General features: G+C 41.4%; 2 protein-coding genes and 1 gene segment (V, D, J or C); 1 reads left to right on the plus strand and 2 right to left on the minus strand.

The window, feature by feature from the left end:
- Positions 1-780: 780 nt before the first annotated feature.
- Positions 781-5,994, minus strand: tpi1a (triosephosphate isomerase 1a). The gene is made up of 7 exons (XM_051389668.1): positions 5,726-5,994; positions 4,840-4,963; positions 4,383-4,482; positions 3,582-3,699; positions 2,992-3,077; positions 2,065-2,152; positions 781-1,850 (listed from the first exon to the last, which is right to left on the minus strand). The coding sequence occupies exons 1-7, from the start codon at positions 5,835-5,837 to the stop codon at positions 1,732-1,734; spliced, it is 747 nt and encodes a 248-aa protein (XP_051245628.1). The 5' UTR covers positions 5,838-5,994; the 3' UTR covers positions 781-1,731.
- Positions 5,995-7,380: 1,386 nt separating this feature from the next.
- gnb3b (guanine nucleotide binding protein (G protein), beta polypeptide 3b) lies at positions 7,381-17,102 on the minus strand. The gene is made up of 9 exons (XM_051389662.1): positions 16,869-17,102; positions 14,006-14,124; positions 13,075-13,220; positions 12,256-12,319; positions 10,845-11,001; positions 10,627-10,693; positions 9,553-9,754; positions 8,893-9,109; positions 7,381-8,344 (listed from the first exon to the last, which is right to left on the minus strand). Exons 2-9 carry the CDS (start codon positions 14,072-14,074, stop codon positions 8,238-8,240), a joined length of 1,029 nt encoding a protein of 342 aa, XP_051245622.1. The 5' UTR covers positions 14,075-14,124; positions 16,869-17,102; the 3' UTR covers positions 7,381-8,237.
- Positions 11,642-18,385, plus strand: part of LOC127357464 (Ig kappa-b4 chain C region-like) — a 73,698-nt gene continuing 66,954 nt past the window's right edge. The window contains exon 1 of the C gene segment in view: positions 11,642-11,646.

An 18,385-nucleotide genomic window follows, 5' to 3' on the forward strand; every position in this document is an offset into this window, starting at 1 on the left:
AGTTTTAATTAACTTTTCAAAAAAATGCTTGTGACCGTTTTTTGTGTTTTGTGAGAATAGCTGTGGGAAGATTTGAACTGCAACTGCTGAGAGAGCTTTCTGACAATCACAACATGTAACACGGTAAGTTTAGAACGTGTAACCTGCCTGCCAGATGGTTTGTAACACAGAACCATCGGGGGAGTTGTTGTTGGGATGAACCATCTGTCTATCACGGTCTATCTGGGGAGAATTTCAACGGGTCAGAACCATACAACCCTTACCGAAGCCACTCGGGAGAAGAGCAAAGACCTTCTTTTCCATCAAGAAAAGCCTTCAGTGTCAGTCTTTTTGCTCACACGGCTCCTTTAAGTAAAAATATCTTTTAATATTAATATGAAAGGGGAAAAGAAAACACATCAACGACCCATAATGCTAGCCAGCTCGTAGGGCCGGTGATAGAATTTATAGTCCTGGGGGAGGGACATAAAAGGTCTACAAAGCCATTTTATTGGATAAATCAGTCCCTGAGTGCAGGATGACTCCTCAACATTTCAACAGTTTTCCACAACATTTTTGCCATTATTGGGCCAGATACCAGTGTAGTGCAGACGTATAGCACAGGACATACGTGATAAAAACATCATCATTTTGAATTCAAGGGGACTTTAACTCTTACATCTATGACCACAGCTACGGGGTTGTGCCAATACCGTGCTAACGTCATGCAGTGTGGACTGACTGAGGCGATAAACCTGTTGGGAACCACTGATACAGACAGCCAATAAACACAAAAATGAACATATTTCCACATTTTATTTATTTATTCACTCAGTTCCTAACATTGGTCACATCCTCCTTATTCATGCGATGAACACACGATGCCACGTGTTAAGCACACATAGTGCAGTGTTAACTACATAAAGCTTTAGTGCCTATTAGTGACAACTTCACAATAAAAGTCCCCGACTCCTCACAGCTGAGTACCAGCAGAAACATAGATTTTGTGTGTATGTATATATATATATATATATATATATATATATATATATATTATATTTTATATATTTAAGTACATTCTGTCCATAGCTTTTATTGTCAAGGGCCCTGAAGTAACATTTAGTGCAGTTGAGTGAGAGAGAGTGCATCAATAATACAACACTGTTATCAGTCTGTTAGCAAACACACAAAACAACCTGAGCTGACTGATCCTTCACGTATCTGAACATCAGCAGTTTTATGAGGAGATCAATGATCATCAGATATGGATTTTATTTTTTCTCTCTCTCCTCTAAACTGTCTTGTTTCACCTCTTGAATAATGAAAGTAAAACAGGAAAAAAAAGTCATCTGAAAATGAGACTGTGCACACTCCCGTTCCTCCCTAAAGCTGGACTTGAATCCTCGCAACACAGACAATCAAGGTGAAGTACATTTGATTATGTAACACAACAACGTTAGAAACAGACCAAATGGGGGATAAGAACAGAAAAATACAGTAGTTTGACTGTTTACTGTAACATGACAAATAAAAGAGCTAAATTCCCACAAATAACACAATAACACAACAAAAAAGGGTTGATATTTACTGAATCCTACCGCCCTGTATTTACCTCATCCAGCTTTCAAAATAAAACGTTCTCTACTTCCACACACTGCCTGTCTGCGGATCAGTCGGCCCAGTTTGCAGACACATGGTGATGATCTAAAGGGTGTCTTTCATTGGTCCCGATGGAGCCGTTTCCCGTGTCTGTTACGCACGAGCGTTGATGATGTCGACGAATTCTGGTTTGAGAGAGGCTCCGCCCACCAGGAAGCCGTCTACGTCACCCTGAGACGCCAGCTCTTTGCAGTTAGCTCCTGTTACTGAACCTGCAGGACGGAGAGAGAACAAACAGGCGGTCAGGTAAATGAAGCCAGACTTTGGACCAGAAACACAATTCTTATTGTCAGATGATTATACAGTAATGAAAACATATCTGTGAATATTACATTACATTTATAATACATATACGTATCAGCTTTATATTAATGAGAGTGAAAAGGTGAAACTGCAGCGACTCTACGAGCAGAAATCATCACTGACCTCCGTAGATGATGCGCACCGAGTCGGCCACGTCATCGGACACGTTGGCTCTGAGCCACGCCCTCAGCTTCTCGTGGACCTCCTGAGCCTGGACACACACACACACACACACACACACACACACACACACACACACAGCCATGTTTAATGCCATAGACTTCCTCCTTGAGGAACCGTAACCACTGATCCAGAAATCAACGCTTTTCTAATTGGGGACATGGCTTCTGTCCGCAATTGGACAAGCCATTCCCCAGTGATGTGGTCATTGGTCTGAAATGTGTCCCTGAAGGTAGCTTATGTCAGGCTCACCCACACACATATACAAACACACACACACACACAACACACACACCCACACACACACACACACACACAGTGTTTCATTCCTGTATGACCACAACAAACAAACCTTTAAAACGCTTAAACTTTCAAATTAAATGTTTTTTTCTTTATTGGTTTTTTGTTGGTTGCTTTTATCTCCCAAATGTGACAAAAACATTTGTGTTAAATTGTTTTTCTGCGTTCATAAGGAGCAAAATCTTTAGCTTGAAGTAAAAATAACCACATTTGGAGATACTGAAGAGATAGCTGATAGTAGCTGAATGTGCAGCCTGCAGGTGTGAGTATACTGTGGACAAAATACTGGCAGCCAGCTGAGAATATACTGGAGGAACTGGATCTGCAGGAGTCAGAGCTCACTGGTAATATGAAGGCAGAAACACCGCACACACCCACTGACACAGAAAACACACTATAAGATTATTCTGTTGTTCTAAATAATGAACAGTACATGGTTAATAATAAAAAACAATCCGAGTAATGAAACTGTGAGTCATTACCAGATCAGTCTTGTGTCACTCGTGGTAAATCTTGCTGCTGTTTGGCTGCCTGACTGAACTCCCTGCAGTGAACAGAGGAAGGACTTACCTGTTCAGGTGAAGCTGTCTTGCCGGTGCCGATGGCCCACACAGGTTCGTATGCCAGCACCACTTTCCCCCAGTCCTTCACGTTCTCTGGAACACAACAACGCCCCCCCCACGCCATCAGACAGCTAAACTCTTTATAAACCAATATTTATAGTCCTTTATGTTCCTATATAACATAACATAATGTCTGTAAGCCCTGTGTGTGATTTTAAAACACTACATAGAGTCTTTCTTCGGTCCTCTCTCCTCCTAAAGGCAGGGCCGCGCTGCCTTCAGGGCCATCAATTCTCTTTCTTGTTTTAGAGAAAATGTTGCATTCACAGAGGAACAAGACGACCGTGTCTCAAGAAATTTCTCCACCCGCAGAGACCACTGACCTATTTGCATTTTAAATCAGCGTGTAGCCTACTTCGAGTACAGCAGCTACAAAACTGCATCCATAAAATCTTGTAATATCTGACTGCGGGCTCGTCTCCAAACCGGTAGCTCTACTGGCAGATACCTCAGGGCAAAAATAATAAACATAAAAGAAAAGGTAGCAAGAGAACAGAGAATATAGAAAATCCAAATAAAAGCTCTTCCCTTCTTCACCTGCAATGACCTGCGTCTGAGCGTAGACCACTTCTTCTGTGGTGCCCGCCTCCCGCTCCTCCAGCTTCTCCCCGATGCACGCGATCACACCCAGGTCACTCTCCAGAGCGTGAGCCACCTGAGAACCAAGCAGACTCAACTCTTTACCTGCGTCTGCACACCTGACACACACACACACACACACATACACACACACACAGATCTGCACAACACTGCTGTAGTGTTTGAAGAGGATTTGACTTTTTACCTGCTCTTTGACTCCTCCGAACATTAAAGTTGCTGTTTATTAGTTGCTATCAATGCAACATCAGTGCGTTCACTTGTAGACCGACCACAGACTGTATAATATTAGCTGATGTAGCCAGCATGACGTGAGCCAGTGGTTTGTGGACTACCGTTTTGAAGGAGTCTGGCATTTTGGCCACATTGCTACGCCTCTGTCCTGATTGGCTCAGACTGAGAAGCCGAGGACATGGATGTGATTTGTCGCCACAAGGTAGCCACGCCCTAAAGCTTTATCGTCTATTTTACTCTAAATGGGACCAGAACTTACTAAATGAACACGCGCTGTATGGAAGAAGGCTTGAAACGAGTGAATGAGACAATAAACTCATTAAGAAACTGAGATAATAAATCAACAATCTCCCTTCTTTTTGCAGCCAGTGGAGTCGCCCCCTGCTGGCCGTTAGAAATAATGCAGGTTTTACACTTTGCATTTGCACTTTTAAGCCGGAAGCTACGTCCTCTGCTATCATACAGGTTAAACGGGACCGACCCAAATTTCTGTAGAAAGCATCTCACCTTCTGGCCAATGAGCTCGTCACCTTCCCCGAAGACATGACGGCGCTCAGAGTGTCCCAGGATCACCCAGTCCACCCCGCAGTCCTTTATCATGGACGGACTGGACGGAGAGGAAAATGTTTAAGACACAGAAGATCAGCTGCAGATGCGTTTTGTGAAGCACCAAATCAAATCTCATATTATATTTGCATCATATTTGTATTTTACATATCTAAAATTCTACATTTTAAGGTTAATTTATTGTCATTTTGCAAGACGTTTGTACAATGACATAAACGTTTTATACAATATATACAATATTTAAATTATAAATAAAATTAAAATAAGATAAAACAATATATAGTTATATAGATATATACCAATATGTAATATAATGTAATATAAAGTTAATTGACCATCCATCAGCCTACAGTCTAATTAATAAATAATATGTGCATTCACTCAGTGGGTGAGATACCTGATCTCCCCTGTAAACGCTCCCTTGGCCACCTTGTAGCAGTTCTGGGCTGCGACACCGATCCGGGGATCCAGACTGGACCGAGCAAAGTCCAGGTAGATGGAGGGAGCAGCACACACCACCTCTGAAAATCAGGGAAGAGGTGGGGTTTTTTTTGTTGACTGTGACTTTAACTGAATCATTTTCTGTTTGTTTGCATCACTGCCCCCATCAACATCCTCTTCTGGGCGATCCAACCCTCTAAAATGGGAATAAACATGTTTCCTAACTGGATTTTTCCATCCTGCATTTGAAGTTTATAGGACACCGTGAGAGGCAGCGGGGTGGAAGTGATACATAAATGTGCCTTTGGACTAAAAAGGTTCATTTAATTAGATTTAATTGGGTTACATTTCTTTTTTTTTTATAACTAACAGCTGCAGTGTGCCTCTCTGTGAACAACTGGAACAGCTGGGTTCATTTTAAAACAGTTAAATTAAGTTTCTGATTACAGTCATTCATCAACATTATCTGGTTCCATCTTCCCAAACACGAGGATTTAATTATTAATTGATCATCTTTAGGTTCTCACATCTGACGTCACCGTGGCCTCTGAGACGTTGTGACGTTGTTTTTTACCTCCTTCTGACATTTAGTAAATTAAAGAATTCATAATTTTGAATTAGTCATAACTACTAATAATTAGTAATGTCGCACTTACAGTACTCGAGTAAATGTACTTCGTTACTATACCACTGGGGATAAGATAACGTCAGAGGCCTTCATGCAACCCATCCTGATCACATGACTCCCAATGTCACGGTGTCATCTCCTCTCTGTCTGACTCTCAATCGATCACATGTATCGATCCGCGGCTGATGGCGTGTGTCACTGACGGCTCGGTTACCGGTCTCGTCGTGCAGGCTGGCGGTGTTCAGGGTGGTGATCAGCTCCTCCAGACTCTCCTTGTTCCCGTTCATCTTCCAGTTTCCTCCCACGAAGAACCTCCGGAGCGCCATGGCCGGCTGCAGGTTGGCGGGTACCCGGTGAGCAGAGCAGGTGGAGGGGGGTCCGGAGGGTCAGCTGAGCCGCAGGATGAGTCCGGACGGTGTGTACGTCAGGGGCTGTCGGAAATATCAGAGTCAACACCGGCGAAAAGTCCCTCTTCTTCTGCTCCTTTGGGTTCATACAGAGTCAAACAGCTTTATGGTTCATTAGCGCCACCTGCTGGTGAAGTGGACTCACAGTTGTTTCCTTTTATACGTTTCATCTTATTTCCGAAGGCTTTTATTTACATGATGTAATACTGTAGTTACCCTGCAGGATTATGAAGAGGAAATATGATACTTAACTGATCCCTTTATTATTTTTATTATTATTGTTATTATTTTATTATTATGCAATGCTTATTACTTTAAACATCAACAAAAAAAAATTCATTTTCTTCACAGGTTTCGTTTAAAGATGATTTTTGACATTGATTGACTCACAGATTCAGATACACTAGAGTGCGCCTGCCTGCCTTTATCTGCTTGATGTTTAGATATATGATTATGTTGATGTAAAGTAAATAAAAAACTCTCCACACTTGAGTATGGGAAATACTTGTTTCTGATTGGCTGGCAGGTTTCCTTCAAATGTTCTATCAGTACACTTTAACCAGACTTAAGGTCAACAGTTTAAAGCTGGAGCAGGTAACCATAGCAACAGTGCTGATGCTTTATGTCATGTAACCAGCGGATTTAAGCATAATAATGATAACAGAGGATTATTCCCCTCCATTAAGTCCATTATTTCCGTGTAACAGGACCGCAGGACTTTAGAGAGACTGGGGTAGTTTTCTTCACCCTCAAAGAAAAGTTTGTCCAGACACCAAAAAGTCTCTAAAATAGTTAATTTGGATTTTTTTAAAAATACTTTATTCAAAATGTAAAAACATTGGGTGGGAAATTACTTGAAACGTGTATATATTTCATTTTAATTTGATTTGATTTGTATCATAACAGAAATGATCTCAGGACACTTTTCAAATAGGGCGGGTCTAGACCGTACAAAATTATTCACAGAGACCCAACAATTCCTACCATGAGCAAGCACTTGGTGACAGTGGCAAGGATTTAACACGTAATCATCTAAAAAAGCTCCCAGGATGCTAACGCTGAATCCCAGAATGAAGCTGAATTTCTGTCCATGTTTTTGTTTGGTGATGTATTTCTTTCATTCCAGCGGACATCATGTTGCAGCAGCTATTCTGACATCTAAACCATAAACTGTACACATCAGGTTTTGGTGTCCATCTCTCAGAATGAAAACAATCACTTCAGTATCCAGCCCCAGACTCAGCCCCACCATCATTTGTATGTCCTCCGTGCTGTTGCGTGCAGGTGTGAGTCATGCTGCTGTTACAAACTTCCCTCCAGACTCATTTGTCCTTCAGAGCTCAAGAGCCGCAACTGCAGGGGCCAACTGTGTTCCACATGTACGTGTAGAAAGTTATTTATTCCAAGTGCAAGTTCTTCCGTATCATATTCAAGATCACAACACAGAGACTCAGACATGGTGTTAATGCAGAATTCTATGTTTATTAGAAAGATTTTCAACAAACATTTCGTCTTTTTACAGAGGGACTGCACGAGTGTAAAAGTACTACAAAATGCAGCTGAACCCAGGGGAGTAAAATAAACTTTACAGGTCTTTACAGAGTGTTTCCCAGCTCAGACCGCCTGCCTGGCTCCACCTTTAAACCTGGAAACGGCAGCAGCCATCTTGGATCAAAGTCTGCTGATTGTAAGCAGGGGACCCAAGATGGCAGCTCTACTGAACACATATACTCTGCATATGTGCAGTGGGGGAAAAAAAAAATAGACGCTGTACATCAACTCTCCGTCCTAATGTGTTAAACTATAAAATACAAATAAATTTACATAATCTTTCATCTAAATAAGTGCAGGGCTCTTTTACAGGCCAAATACAATAAAAATAAATCTGTAAGCCTACAGTCTTATTTTCAATATTCACGTGTTCTTTCTTTTTCTTTATTGTCAAAAATCTATATGTGTTTAATCGACATTTTGAATAATGTGCTATGTTTTTAATTTTTCAGCATTTAAATCGCCTCGACAACAATAAAACTCTCTTGTACGTGCAGCGGGAAGCATCGTGCACTGTTTACCTGATGCCATTTATACAACCTGACTCATTCGCAAACGCTCATATTTTGCATACGTGAATGAGGAAGAAGCAGAGAGGCAGAGAGAAAGAGAGGAAGATCTGTGCTCCAACATCCAACAACCTCACTGGTCCCCCTTTCCCTCTACTCTTCTCCTCCCTATCTTCAACCTTTTCCTCCCCCTTTCCTCCTCTTCCTCTCCGCCTCCTCCTGCTCTCCCTCTCCCGGTGTTTTCCTCCGTCGGGGTGCCTCAGTTCCACAGTTTGAGGAAGCTGTCCCAGGATCCTGTGCAGACACCCATGCCATCACCGGGGACGCCGGTGCAGCTCACCCTGTTGTCGTGGCCGGACAGCACACCTGGAGGAGGAGGAGGAGAGAGAGAGAGAGAGAGAGAGAGAGAGGAGGAGAGGTTATGGAAAAGGAAGGAAGTTTCATATAATCCTGTCAGATTTATTACTGATTGAGTTTTTTCTGATGCGTATTTAAAGGACCAGTGTGTAGGATTTGGTGTTTTCTTTGTCTCACTTCCATATTCTTTAATGTTAACCTGCACACAACCTTTACACAACATTTATCACTCTGAAAATAGATTTGTAACTGGTGACTCTTTTGTCTACACAAGAGTTAACAGACTTTAATGGACCGGTTGCACAGCAGAACTTTTGACTTGTTAAAGCCGGAAAAACACTGGTGGGCTTAGTTATGATGTTTCAGTTCCATTAAGTGTCCCAGTTACAGTGACAGTGAACCAGCATGCACAGCAAGTGGGATGGAGCTATCACAAATACACTTTTGAGTTTCCTGCTATGACGTGAAAATGTACAGCCATCAATTCATCCATTCTTTGTGAAACATAAAAAATACTTTTTAAGTATTCAAATGCTGAATACATAAAGCCTACTCACCAACTTTCTCTCCCTTCAGTGAGTCCCAGATGTGGCAGTTAAAGTCATCATAGCCAGCAAAGATAAGGCGCCCTGAGCTGGAGAGAGCCAGAGACGTGACGCCGGCGTTCAGGCTGGAGTCCTGGTAGTTGCTCACCTCCTGGTCGGAGCGCAGGTCGTACATCTTGCAGCAGCAGTCATCGGAGCCTGTGATGATGGCATTTCCGTTGGGGAAGAACTGAGGTGGGGAGAGAAAAGGACAGTTTGTGTTTATATGTATGTGTGGTGAAGATTTTATTGGAATGTGTACAGGAGGAAGATACATGTGGCACATTGTGTTCATTTTAAAAAATTTTAAGAGCCATGCCTGCTTAAAATGTATAGCCATTGCCTTTCAATACTTGATCCTTTCAAAACCCACAGCCAATCCAATCAAAATCTAAATCATATTACTAGCTAGCATATTACATCTGGAAAATTGGTACATTTTTAGGAAAAATCCCTTTTTTGAGCTTTGAGTGTTACCTGTCAAAAACCAAAAACTGGTCATTTACAGGCACCGGATCTTAGTATTTGAGACAGTAAGTCATCCCAACGGCCTGCTCATCCAAAAACCAAATACAAACATGTATTAAACAGCCATAGGAGCAATGATAAAAACTCTAAATGTAAATGACGTGCCTGTATGGCGTTGATGTCGCTGGTGTGTCCGGAGAAGGTCTGCTTGCACGCCCCTTCCCTCAGGTCCCACAGCTTGGCCAGAGAGTCACAGGCTCCAGAGATGAAGGTGTTCTGGTCGGTGGAGAGAGCCAGGGACATGCAGTCGCCAATGTGGTTGGTGAAGATGATCTTCTGCTTGCCAGTCTCCAGGTCCCACAGACAGCTGCAGAGGAGAGGGAGGATAGGGCGTTATTAATAGACGAGGGCATGCAAGGAAAAGAAAGAATGATTTGGATCGGGTCGAATTATCCATGGGCCTGTTTGGATGTGGGTTTGTGTCCACTTTAGTATCTCCATTCCATTTTGTATCTGATCCTAAAACTTCTGCATACAACTCCAGACAGTAGTTTCAATTCCATCTTGTGAAGATGTGTATTCAAAGGTCAAGTAATTTTGGATCTTAGAACTATTGTTGCTGAGTGGCATCACCTTTTTAGAAAAAGGTGTATGACTTTGTGTTTAATGCTTTTTAAATAATTAAAATGTATTAAAAGCATTAGCAATATTCACAAGTAAAATGAACTGTTATTGAAATAAGAAGATCAGTCAGTTTCATCTGTGTTTAGCAGATGTACTGTTTGCTGTATCTTGTTAGCTAGCCACCAATCCTTATCAGAGCTCTTCTGGGAGACGGTTGCAGGTCAATAAAAAATGCTAATTTGCATAAGTAGTTAACACGCGTCTGTTTCATATTTAAAAAGGACATTTTGGAGCTGTCGGAAGGCACCTTGGATAAAGCTAGGCTAACTGTTTGTGCTAATGGACCAAAGAGATAAAACATTCTTGATTTTGATTTTGCATTTATGTTTTTAACAATATAAATTATAAATGTCTCTCTTTTGATTGGTGATTTATTCTAAAGGGGGACACAGGACAGATTAATCACAGAGCAAATATGTGTCCTGTAGCAGTTGGGAATCACACTTTGGATTTGAATGCTTTGGATTGAAAATAAGGTTGCCTTTTCTTCTATACACATTTTGCAGTCCATTTTGTTATTGTAGCTGAAGGCAAAATGATCAATGACCATCTCACCAGGTGGTGTCGCCGGATGCTGTCAGGATCTCAGTGTCGCTGAGGAAACGGCAGCAAGACAGGTAACCTGGGTGGGACAGAGAGAATAGTTTTGTCAGTATCTCAGTCTGACCAGACATCAGTTCATTTCTCTAACATACACTTCATTTGAATGTTTCCCTGAGGACATTTTCAGCCATTTAAGAAGGCAGAAGGGCTCCGGTGAGTGTCATCCTCACCTGTGTGTGCGTCCAGCTCCCTGAGGGTCTTGGGGCTGGTGGACTTGATGTTGTACACTGTGCACATGTTATCCAGACCACCGCTGGCCACCAGGTTACCAGAGGGGGCGAAAGCGACGCTCATCACCCAAGCTGACTTTAGGGGGACAGCAACCAACTGGGAAGGGGAAATTTAGTTTTAGTTGAATCGAAACCTCCTTCACCTACACGGGTAGTAGTTCTCAATATAGAGTAAAACTCTGTGGGAAGGAATGTGATTTCATTTGTAACTAAAACTCAATCAGTGACTGGTAATGATTGACAAAAGTGGTGGGGTAGTATGTGAACAACTGCATTCACATATAATCTGCACAGGTTGTTTGAAACCAGTGTTTATAGGCCACAGAAATTAAACCATCACTGAATACTTAACTCACCACTGAAATCCAAACTAATCTAATTATTTGAGGATTAGAAGCTCCAACAGGAAGACTAATCTACCCAAATCAATCACAGGCTCAGTTCAATTCATTTAACTAAAAACTGCTTTACAAAACAGGATCAAAGAATTACTTAGAAAAGTAAAGTCAAATTTCTCTGTTTCTTGGCTGAGTAAATGTTGTCTCTCCACTATCAGACACATTAAATCAGTTTAACTCTGTCACACCGGTACAAACATCTGTGAGCCTCCATGGACAAACTGAATGTTTTGTGTAGGAGTATTTACAGCTTTAACACCACTTATTTAAAACAATAAAATAAACTGACTGATAAAAATGACCTAATTGAGCAAAAATAAGTTCTGTGGTTTAAGTCAGTGGTTCCCACTAGGGGTCGCCAAAAGCTTCACACGGGGTCACAAGGCCTTCTTGATTTTAGGAGGCGTAAGAACACTTAAAAAATACACACAGGAGGCCTATATCTCAGCATTTGGTTCACTTCTGTGAAGAAAAGTAAATGTAAAGTAAATTGTCTAATAGAACAATGGAGAGTCAAGGGACAAGAAAACACTGAATTTGTCAAGTAAGAAGCCTATTAGGTATGTATGATTGTTAAAAATATATATTTTTTAAAACCCATACATAATACAGACAGAGAGTTGTATAAAAAGTTCCCTAATCTGCTCACAATTCATCCAAATCGCTTGTTTTTGCAGTTGCTGAGTTCAGTATTTGGGTTCATTGAATGGTTTTGATTATAATATGAAATATTAGGGTTTTGTGAGTTTATTAAATGATAGAAAAAGGTTGAACAAGGCACAGTGATAATTAAAGCCCTAAGGCATTTAACAAGAGTATGGCAGAGGACATTTCAGCTGACATTGCTCTCATGGCTTCTTCTACCTCACCTAAAAACATACAGTTGCCATTATTGGCCCATTTTGTATACTGACCTTTATAACACAGATTTAATTTAGAGTATGTGAGCTTACCTTGTTCCCTGTGAAGCAGTCCCAGACGAGAAGTTTGCCATCCTGTGATGCACTGACCATTTGCCTGTGAGAGAGACGACAGAGTCACTCTGACTGACTGAAATCTTCATTATTAAGAGACTAAAGAAAAACAATTCATCTTGAAACATTTATATTGAGTGTACCAAAAAGCTCCAACAACACTACCGACTCAGATCACACCTCTGGGAGCATGTAACAGTACCGCTCATCAACCATTAATAAAGTTACACCAATTAACTATATCTCGTCTTAATGCCTTTTATGTTGTACATAAAGCAGTAATCTGTTTCAGAAACACAAGACTGGATACTTGTTTTAAATCTTCGTCTGAGACAAACCCGCTATTGTTTTCTTCAAACAAAATTAATCCAACAGGTGGACACTAATAGTACACTACTTTTAAGCGTTCCCAAGCTTGACCTACAAAAATAATGGTATGACAAAAGTTCTTTCTTTCTCTAATAGGTAGCTAAAGAGCACACAGATTAACTGGTGGCACCAGAACTAATAAAACCACTAAAGAAACACTTAAGTTTCTCTTTGGCTCCTTCCACTGACACCTCACTGAGATAACATTTGAACATAAACCTGAAGGAAAATCACAGATAAAAATAATAAATGCTTCAGTTTCAGGGTCCTGGTATTGTGCATGCAGGCTCACTGTCACACTGTCATGACTTACTGGACCATCATTAATGTATCAGTAGCTCCTGTGCTGTTTCCTAAACTGTGCTCTGAAATGTGGTAAAAACCAGTCTGTGATGGTGGAGGAACTCCTGTCCACCTCCTCGTCCTCACCTGGAGTCAGCTGACCAGTGCATGGAATAGATTTTAGCCAGGTGACCCTTGAGTGTCTTCCTGAGCTTCAGCTGGATTCGGCCCACTGAGGCCACGCCCCCTGCTGCTCCTGTCATGCTGCTGTCATTCACAGCCTTGCGGGCCGCCTGGTGGTCACACAGGGAGTTATATGTAGGGGAGAAAGAAGAAAAGAGTCAGGAAGGTAAACTCCACACAGCTATGCCCAAACCCCCCAAATCTGAAGTTGAGTTGATTAAAATTATATTTCACAGCAGCCTTTTTTTACATAAATTAGTAGGGTAAACACAGCTGTCACCAATGATACTTCTTCATCCGTTCCATTCAGGTCAAACATAGTAAGTGCGATTGTGCATGGCTCATTGGAAAGGCCCTGCTACACTAAATGGAACAGAACCTTAAGTAGCATCCTTGGTTACACCTATGTTAACCCTATTATTTCATGTCTGCTGTGAAAAAGGTCTATTCAGGCTCAATTGATCTTTTCACTATCTTAACACATTTAAAGGTGCTGTTATAAGTCATTTAAAGGTCTGTGATACTGCTGGTGGAAGTGAGAGAAACTGTACTTGTACTAGTAACGGTAGTACTATTGTGGTAGCGGTGGTAGAGGACATTAGATAGCAATAATGCTAGTGGTATTAGCTCACAAGATAAAGCTTATTTGATCTATTGTCACCGTCCGATGAAAACCATGTATCCCTAGTTCTGTGTATTTTCAGGTAAACTAAAACATTAACTATTTCTTCTGGTTTGAGGATAGTCTCCTACTTCTTAAGCTAAATAAACCTTTTATTTAATTCCATTAGATTGAAAACGTGGACAGCAATGTGATGTTCTGTGTAATCGGGTCTCGTGAGGCTTCCAGATATTTTAATAAGTGCTGAATGTTTCTCCTGCAAGAGGAGCTCACCTCAATCTGTGCACGGAGGCCATCGCACTCCTTTTTCAGTTTGTCCATTTCAGCTTTCTCAGCTGCCATGGCGACGGTTGCTAGGGGATGTTACTGGCGGAAAACGAAAAACTGTCACTCTGGTACAGGAAACAGAGAGAGAAAGAGAAAAGACAAAAGAATCAGTTAATTCAGTATGACCAAATAATTTAAACTAACTTGCACCATGTTAACTGAAGGAATTTACTGCCTTTGGCCAATAATGTGGTTCCAGCTTGGATGTGGTTCCAGTACAGGAACACAATGATCCACTGAGCAGGCTGTGCATCACTCAGTGATCCTGATACTTTGACCTGGAACACTTGAGTTGCTGTTACACCATCGAGTCTAGAGCAAAGATTAGACACATACCTGACGGGTTTAATCCCTCCCTAAACCAAAGTTGTAATAGTGTAAGCTCTCATATTGTCTGATAAAATAATGAACATGGAAGGAAAGAAAGAAGGGAAATGTTGAAAGTAGAGATTGAACAAAGGATCAGGATTTAAAGTAGATGTGTAGGAGAGATAGGAGGGAAGGAGGGAAAGAGCTGCAGGAAAGAAGACAGGGAAATGTAGAAAGGAAGGAAGTGAGGAAAGGAGCTAAAATGTAATTTAGACTTAATGAACAGGGCATGTAAAAGCAGTAACAGTACAGTTCTAGATGGTACAGCTGAGTTTTAATGTTCAACAGAGGCTACAGTAAGAGTTGAGAATCCAAATAACAAATCTCCTCTTTAGGCTTTATTAACAGACTCACTTTAAGTTCTTTCATTTGAGCTGTTGCATCAGAACTTTCCCCTTAATGAAATGATGACCAGCTCATCTTCAGATATTTTGAAGTCAGTATGCGATGCTTTGGAATTCTCTGCAAAACGCTCTGCAAAGCATTTTCATCCTTAATATTTTCATATTTTATTCAACTTTGATGATTTTGGTGCTTATTCATTGACTATTTTCAGCTTTGTAAGGTCGACTGACTGAGGGGTTTGGCTTGGACCCAGAAGTACATGGACTTAAACAATAAAATAAGTTTTCAACCACCAACATCACAGCAATAAAACAGTGTTTAATTTCATGTAACATTTAAAACCTTTTACTCCTGGTTATTTTACTTTCACATCATTCACATTTCATCTCCCAAAAGCTTTGCTTGCAGTAGTTTACTGCATGTGCCTAATACTCTGTAATAGGATACTGACGTCTGACTAATTTAACATCAGCTACCTCCGTGCACAATTCTGCTCGTTGGCAATGAAACTCTTTCAAAACTCCAACCTCCACAAATGAGGAAAGTATTACTATCGAGTCAAGCATCATTCCATACTTAAAAAAAGACCCTCTGAAAGGTTGTAAGCAATGCAAGTGTGAATTCTGCATCACTTCCTCTTATTTAAATACTCTGTGCAACAGTTTAAACCCTTTATATTTTTATTACTAATAATTTGCACCAGTAAATACAATGCAGCAATGCTTAATATTCTCTGGTAGCAGCTTCTCAAATGTGAGGATTTGAAGCTTTTCACAGTTTTATATTGTTGCAATTTGTATATGTTAAAGGTCTACAATATTCACTGGACAAAACAAGCAATTTTAAGATGTCTCTTGTGATGGGAATTTTCTATACATTTTATTTATTAGACATTTCATTGACTAAATATTAAATCAAATATGGAAAAGAGTCAAAAGATTGATTGAAAATGGCCAGTTGCAGCCCTGCATGTACGTGTTGCACAATAAGGTCAAGAGATCCATTAACAGTAGAGGGGAAGGTTCAGGAGGTGGAATATGTGCAGCACAGGTAGCAGCTTGAACCTGTGACAGGATGCAGGATGGAGGGTGGAGGATAGGGGAGGGACAGCAACGGTGGCGGCAGTGGGGTGGTTTGCTACAGGGCTTTAAATCCCGGGCAGGAGATCTTAAGGAAAGCTTTACCGGTCAAATCTCCTGTCATCCGATTACTGACTGCTCTTTACCTCGGGATCAGAGAGAGAGAGGGAAGGAGGTTGACGGTGGTAGATGTGGTGGGTCTGTTATAGTCAAACATCATCAGCTCCTCCTTTACTGTCCTGTTCTGACAGATATGATGGTGCATTTCACATATATGTATCTACTCTCAAGGGAAGTCATTTCTAGGGTTAAATATGATCAGCTGAAGCCAAGGAAAATGTTAGTCCCAGAAAGAGACAAAACCCTCCAACAGCAGCCCTCGCAGTACCAAACATGCTGCAGGAAATCTGCAGACAAAGTGAGCTGAGTGAGGTCTGGCCTTGTGTGAAAGATCAGGCTGCAGCTTACAGCTGCCACACCTGAGGCACCAATCCTCTTTGGCAGCTTCCCTACAATCCAAAGATCACCTTCAAAGGGTTTAAGGAATCATTACATTGGATGCAGTCTTACACTGGACTCAATAAATTATTCTCTCACTTGCAAGAAATTTAAAGTGCTTTTAAAAGCTGTCAGGAGTTTATGGAGTTCAGTAGCTTTCTGCATGAAAAATGACTCGTGAATTTTGTAGTACAACTGTGAGGAAGTGAGGAAAATGGGAGGAAAGCTCATGCTTCCCCAAAATCACTGCAAACTGCAGCTGCAGCTGCAGCTACATTTCATAGTTTGCAGGCAGCCATGTGCAGGAAACCTCCATTAAGTTTCCCATCAGTGTTGCACATAGTAAGAAAAATCCACTTTCTGTTTTTCAAAACTCACAAAAGCAAAAATCCACTTTAACTTCACATAATAAGATGATACAGCTTCACGGCATTTCACCGTAGCTCCAAACGTTCTCCAACGGCAGAGGAAGCACCTGAAGAAAGTGCAACTACAGAAGCATAAAAGAAGATACTCACCTTCTCCACACGCAATGTGGTCCCTTCTCTTCTTCTGCACCTGTGCAGCTCCTGGTTCCCAGACACCTTTGGCTCTGAGTTCCCCTTTGAGCTTTTTTAGATTCCACAATCCCAGGGTGCACAACCTGCTCGCTGGCTCCTCCGATGCTCTCCCCTGGCAGACTGCTAGCAGCTTACTTGTGAAAAACTCTCTCTTTCTCTGTCCCTTCCTCCACAGTGAAGAACAGATGAGGATTGGAGGGGATGAAGGAGATAAGGGATGAAGGGATAAAGCTCAAAGATGGAAATAGAGAGGAAGGAGAGAGAGAGAGAGAGAGAGAGAGAGAGAGAGAGAGAGAGAGAGAGAGGGAGAGGGAGCATGGCGAGAGGAGGTACGTAAACCGATTGTAAGAAGAAAATCAGGTTATGAGGTCAAAAGACAGGAGCAGATGAAGAAATGAAAGAAGAGAAAGGGAACAGGTGGAGATGAAATGTGAGAATGTGAGAAAGGAGAAAAAAGATTGTGGAGGTTTGCAAAGAAATAACACCTGTTGCACAAACACTGGGCACTGAAGGAAGGAAACGCACACATCAGCCATGATGCCACATTATTGAATATGAAAGTATATGCTGTTGTGTTATGCTCTGATCAACCAGTTTAATGCTTCTGGTGCAATGAAAGCAAACAAAAAAAAAAGTTCAATGAGCCTCATTCCAACCACTTTTAATGCTTTCAAGGAAGCACATAAAATTTCACCAGACCCATGACAACCGAGAGGTGACTTTGTACTCTGACTCCTGGCATTGCAGTGCATGTTCTTTGTCAGGATGCAGGAGCGGGGATGGATAGTCTGGGGCGGAGGTTGACAGGGGTGAATTGGTTTGTCAGAGCTAATGAGCTGAGCCCGGTTAATCAGGGTCTAATGGGATATCCGGGGACGAGCAATCTCGTTAGGGAATTAGAGCAGGTCAGGCAAAACGTGCGTCACACCTGACACACAGCGAACGCAGAGATGAAAGGTGGATCAAGAGTCAAACGTAGAGTTTTGCCTCAAAATGAGAAACGTGGCAGCTGCTCTTTTAAACAAAGGTTAAAATTGAAAGAGATAGTCGTCTTAGAATAAAATAACAGCTTGAAAACACTTTTAAAGAAATCATCTGCGATTAGGAAATTGTTTCTTCTCCACAGCTGGTGTGTGAAATGATCAAATCAAAAGAGAAGGTATAGAAAAGATGGGTAGAAACGCTGGAGGTCAGATATATTTGGATGCCGACAGTGAGACAGGACAGGAGGGAGGTTTTGGGTCGAGCCATGACAGGAAGAAGAGCAGGTACTGGTCTTCAGCGAGAGATGAGCTCGTTTGGTCCGCCCACTTTGACATCCTGTAATCTGACTTGTGGTTTCAGGGGAGATTTATTTTTATTTTTTCTTCTTCTAGGAAAGGTGGTCGGGAACTTCACATGGGCTATAATCTGCTGTAATGTGATATGAAGTAAACTTAAAAAAACATAGTTCATGACTTTTTGCTTTCGTCCGC

The sequence above is a fragment of the Dicentrarchus labrax genome, unplaced genomic scaffold (genome assembly GCF_905237075.1).
Source record: "Dicentrarchus labrax unplaced genomic scaffold, dlabrax2021, whole genome shotgun sequence".
NCBI classification, from domain to species: domain Eukaryota; kingdom Metazoa; phylum Chordata; class Actinopteri; family Moronidae; genus Dicentrarchus; species Dicentrarchus labrax.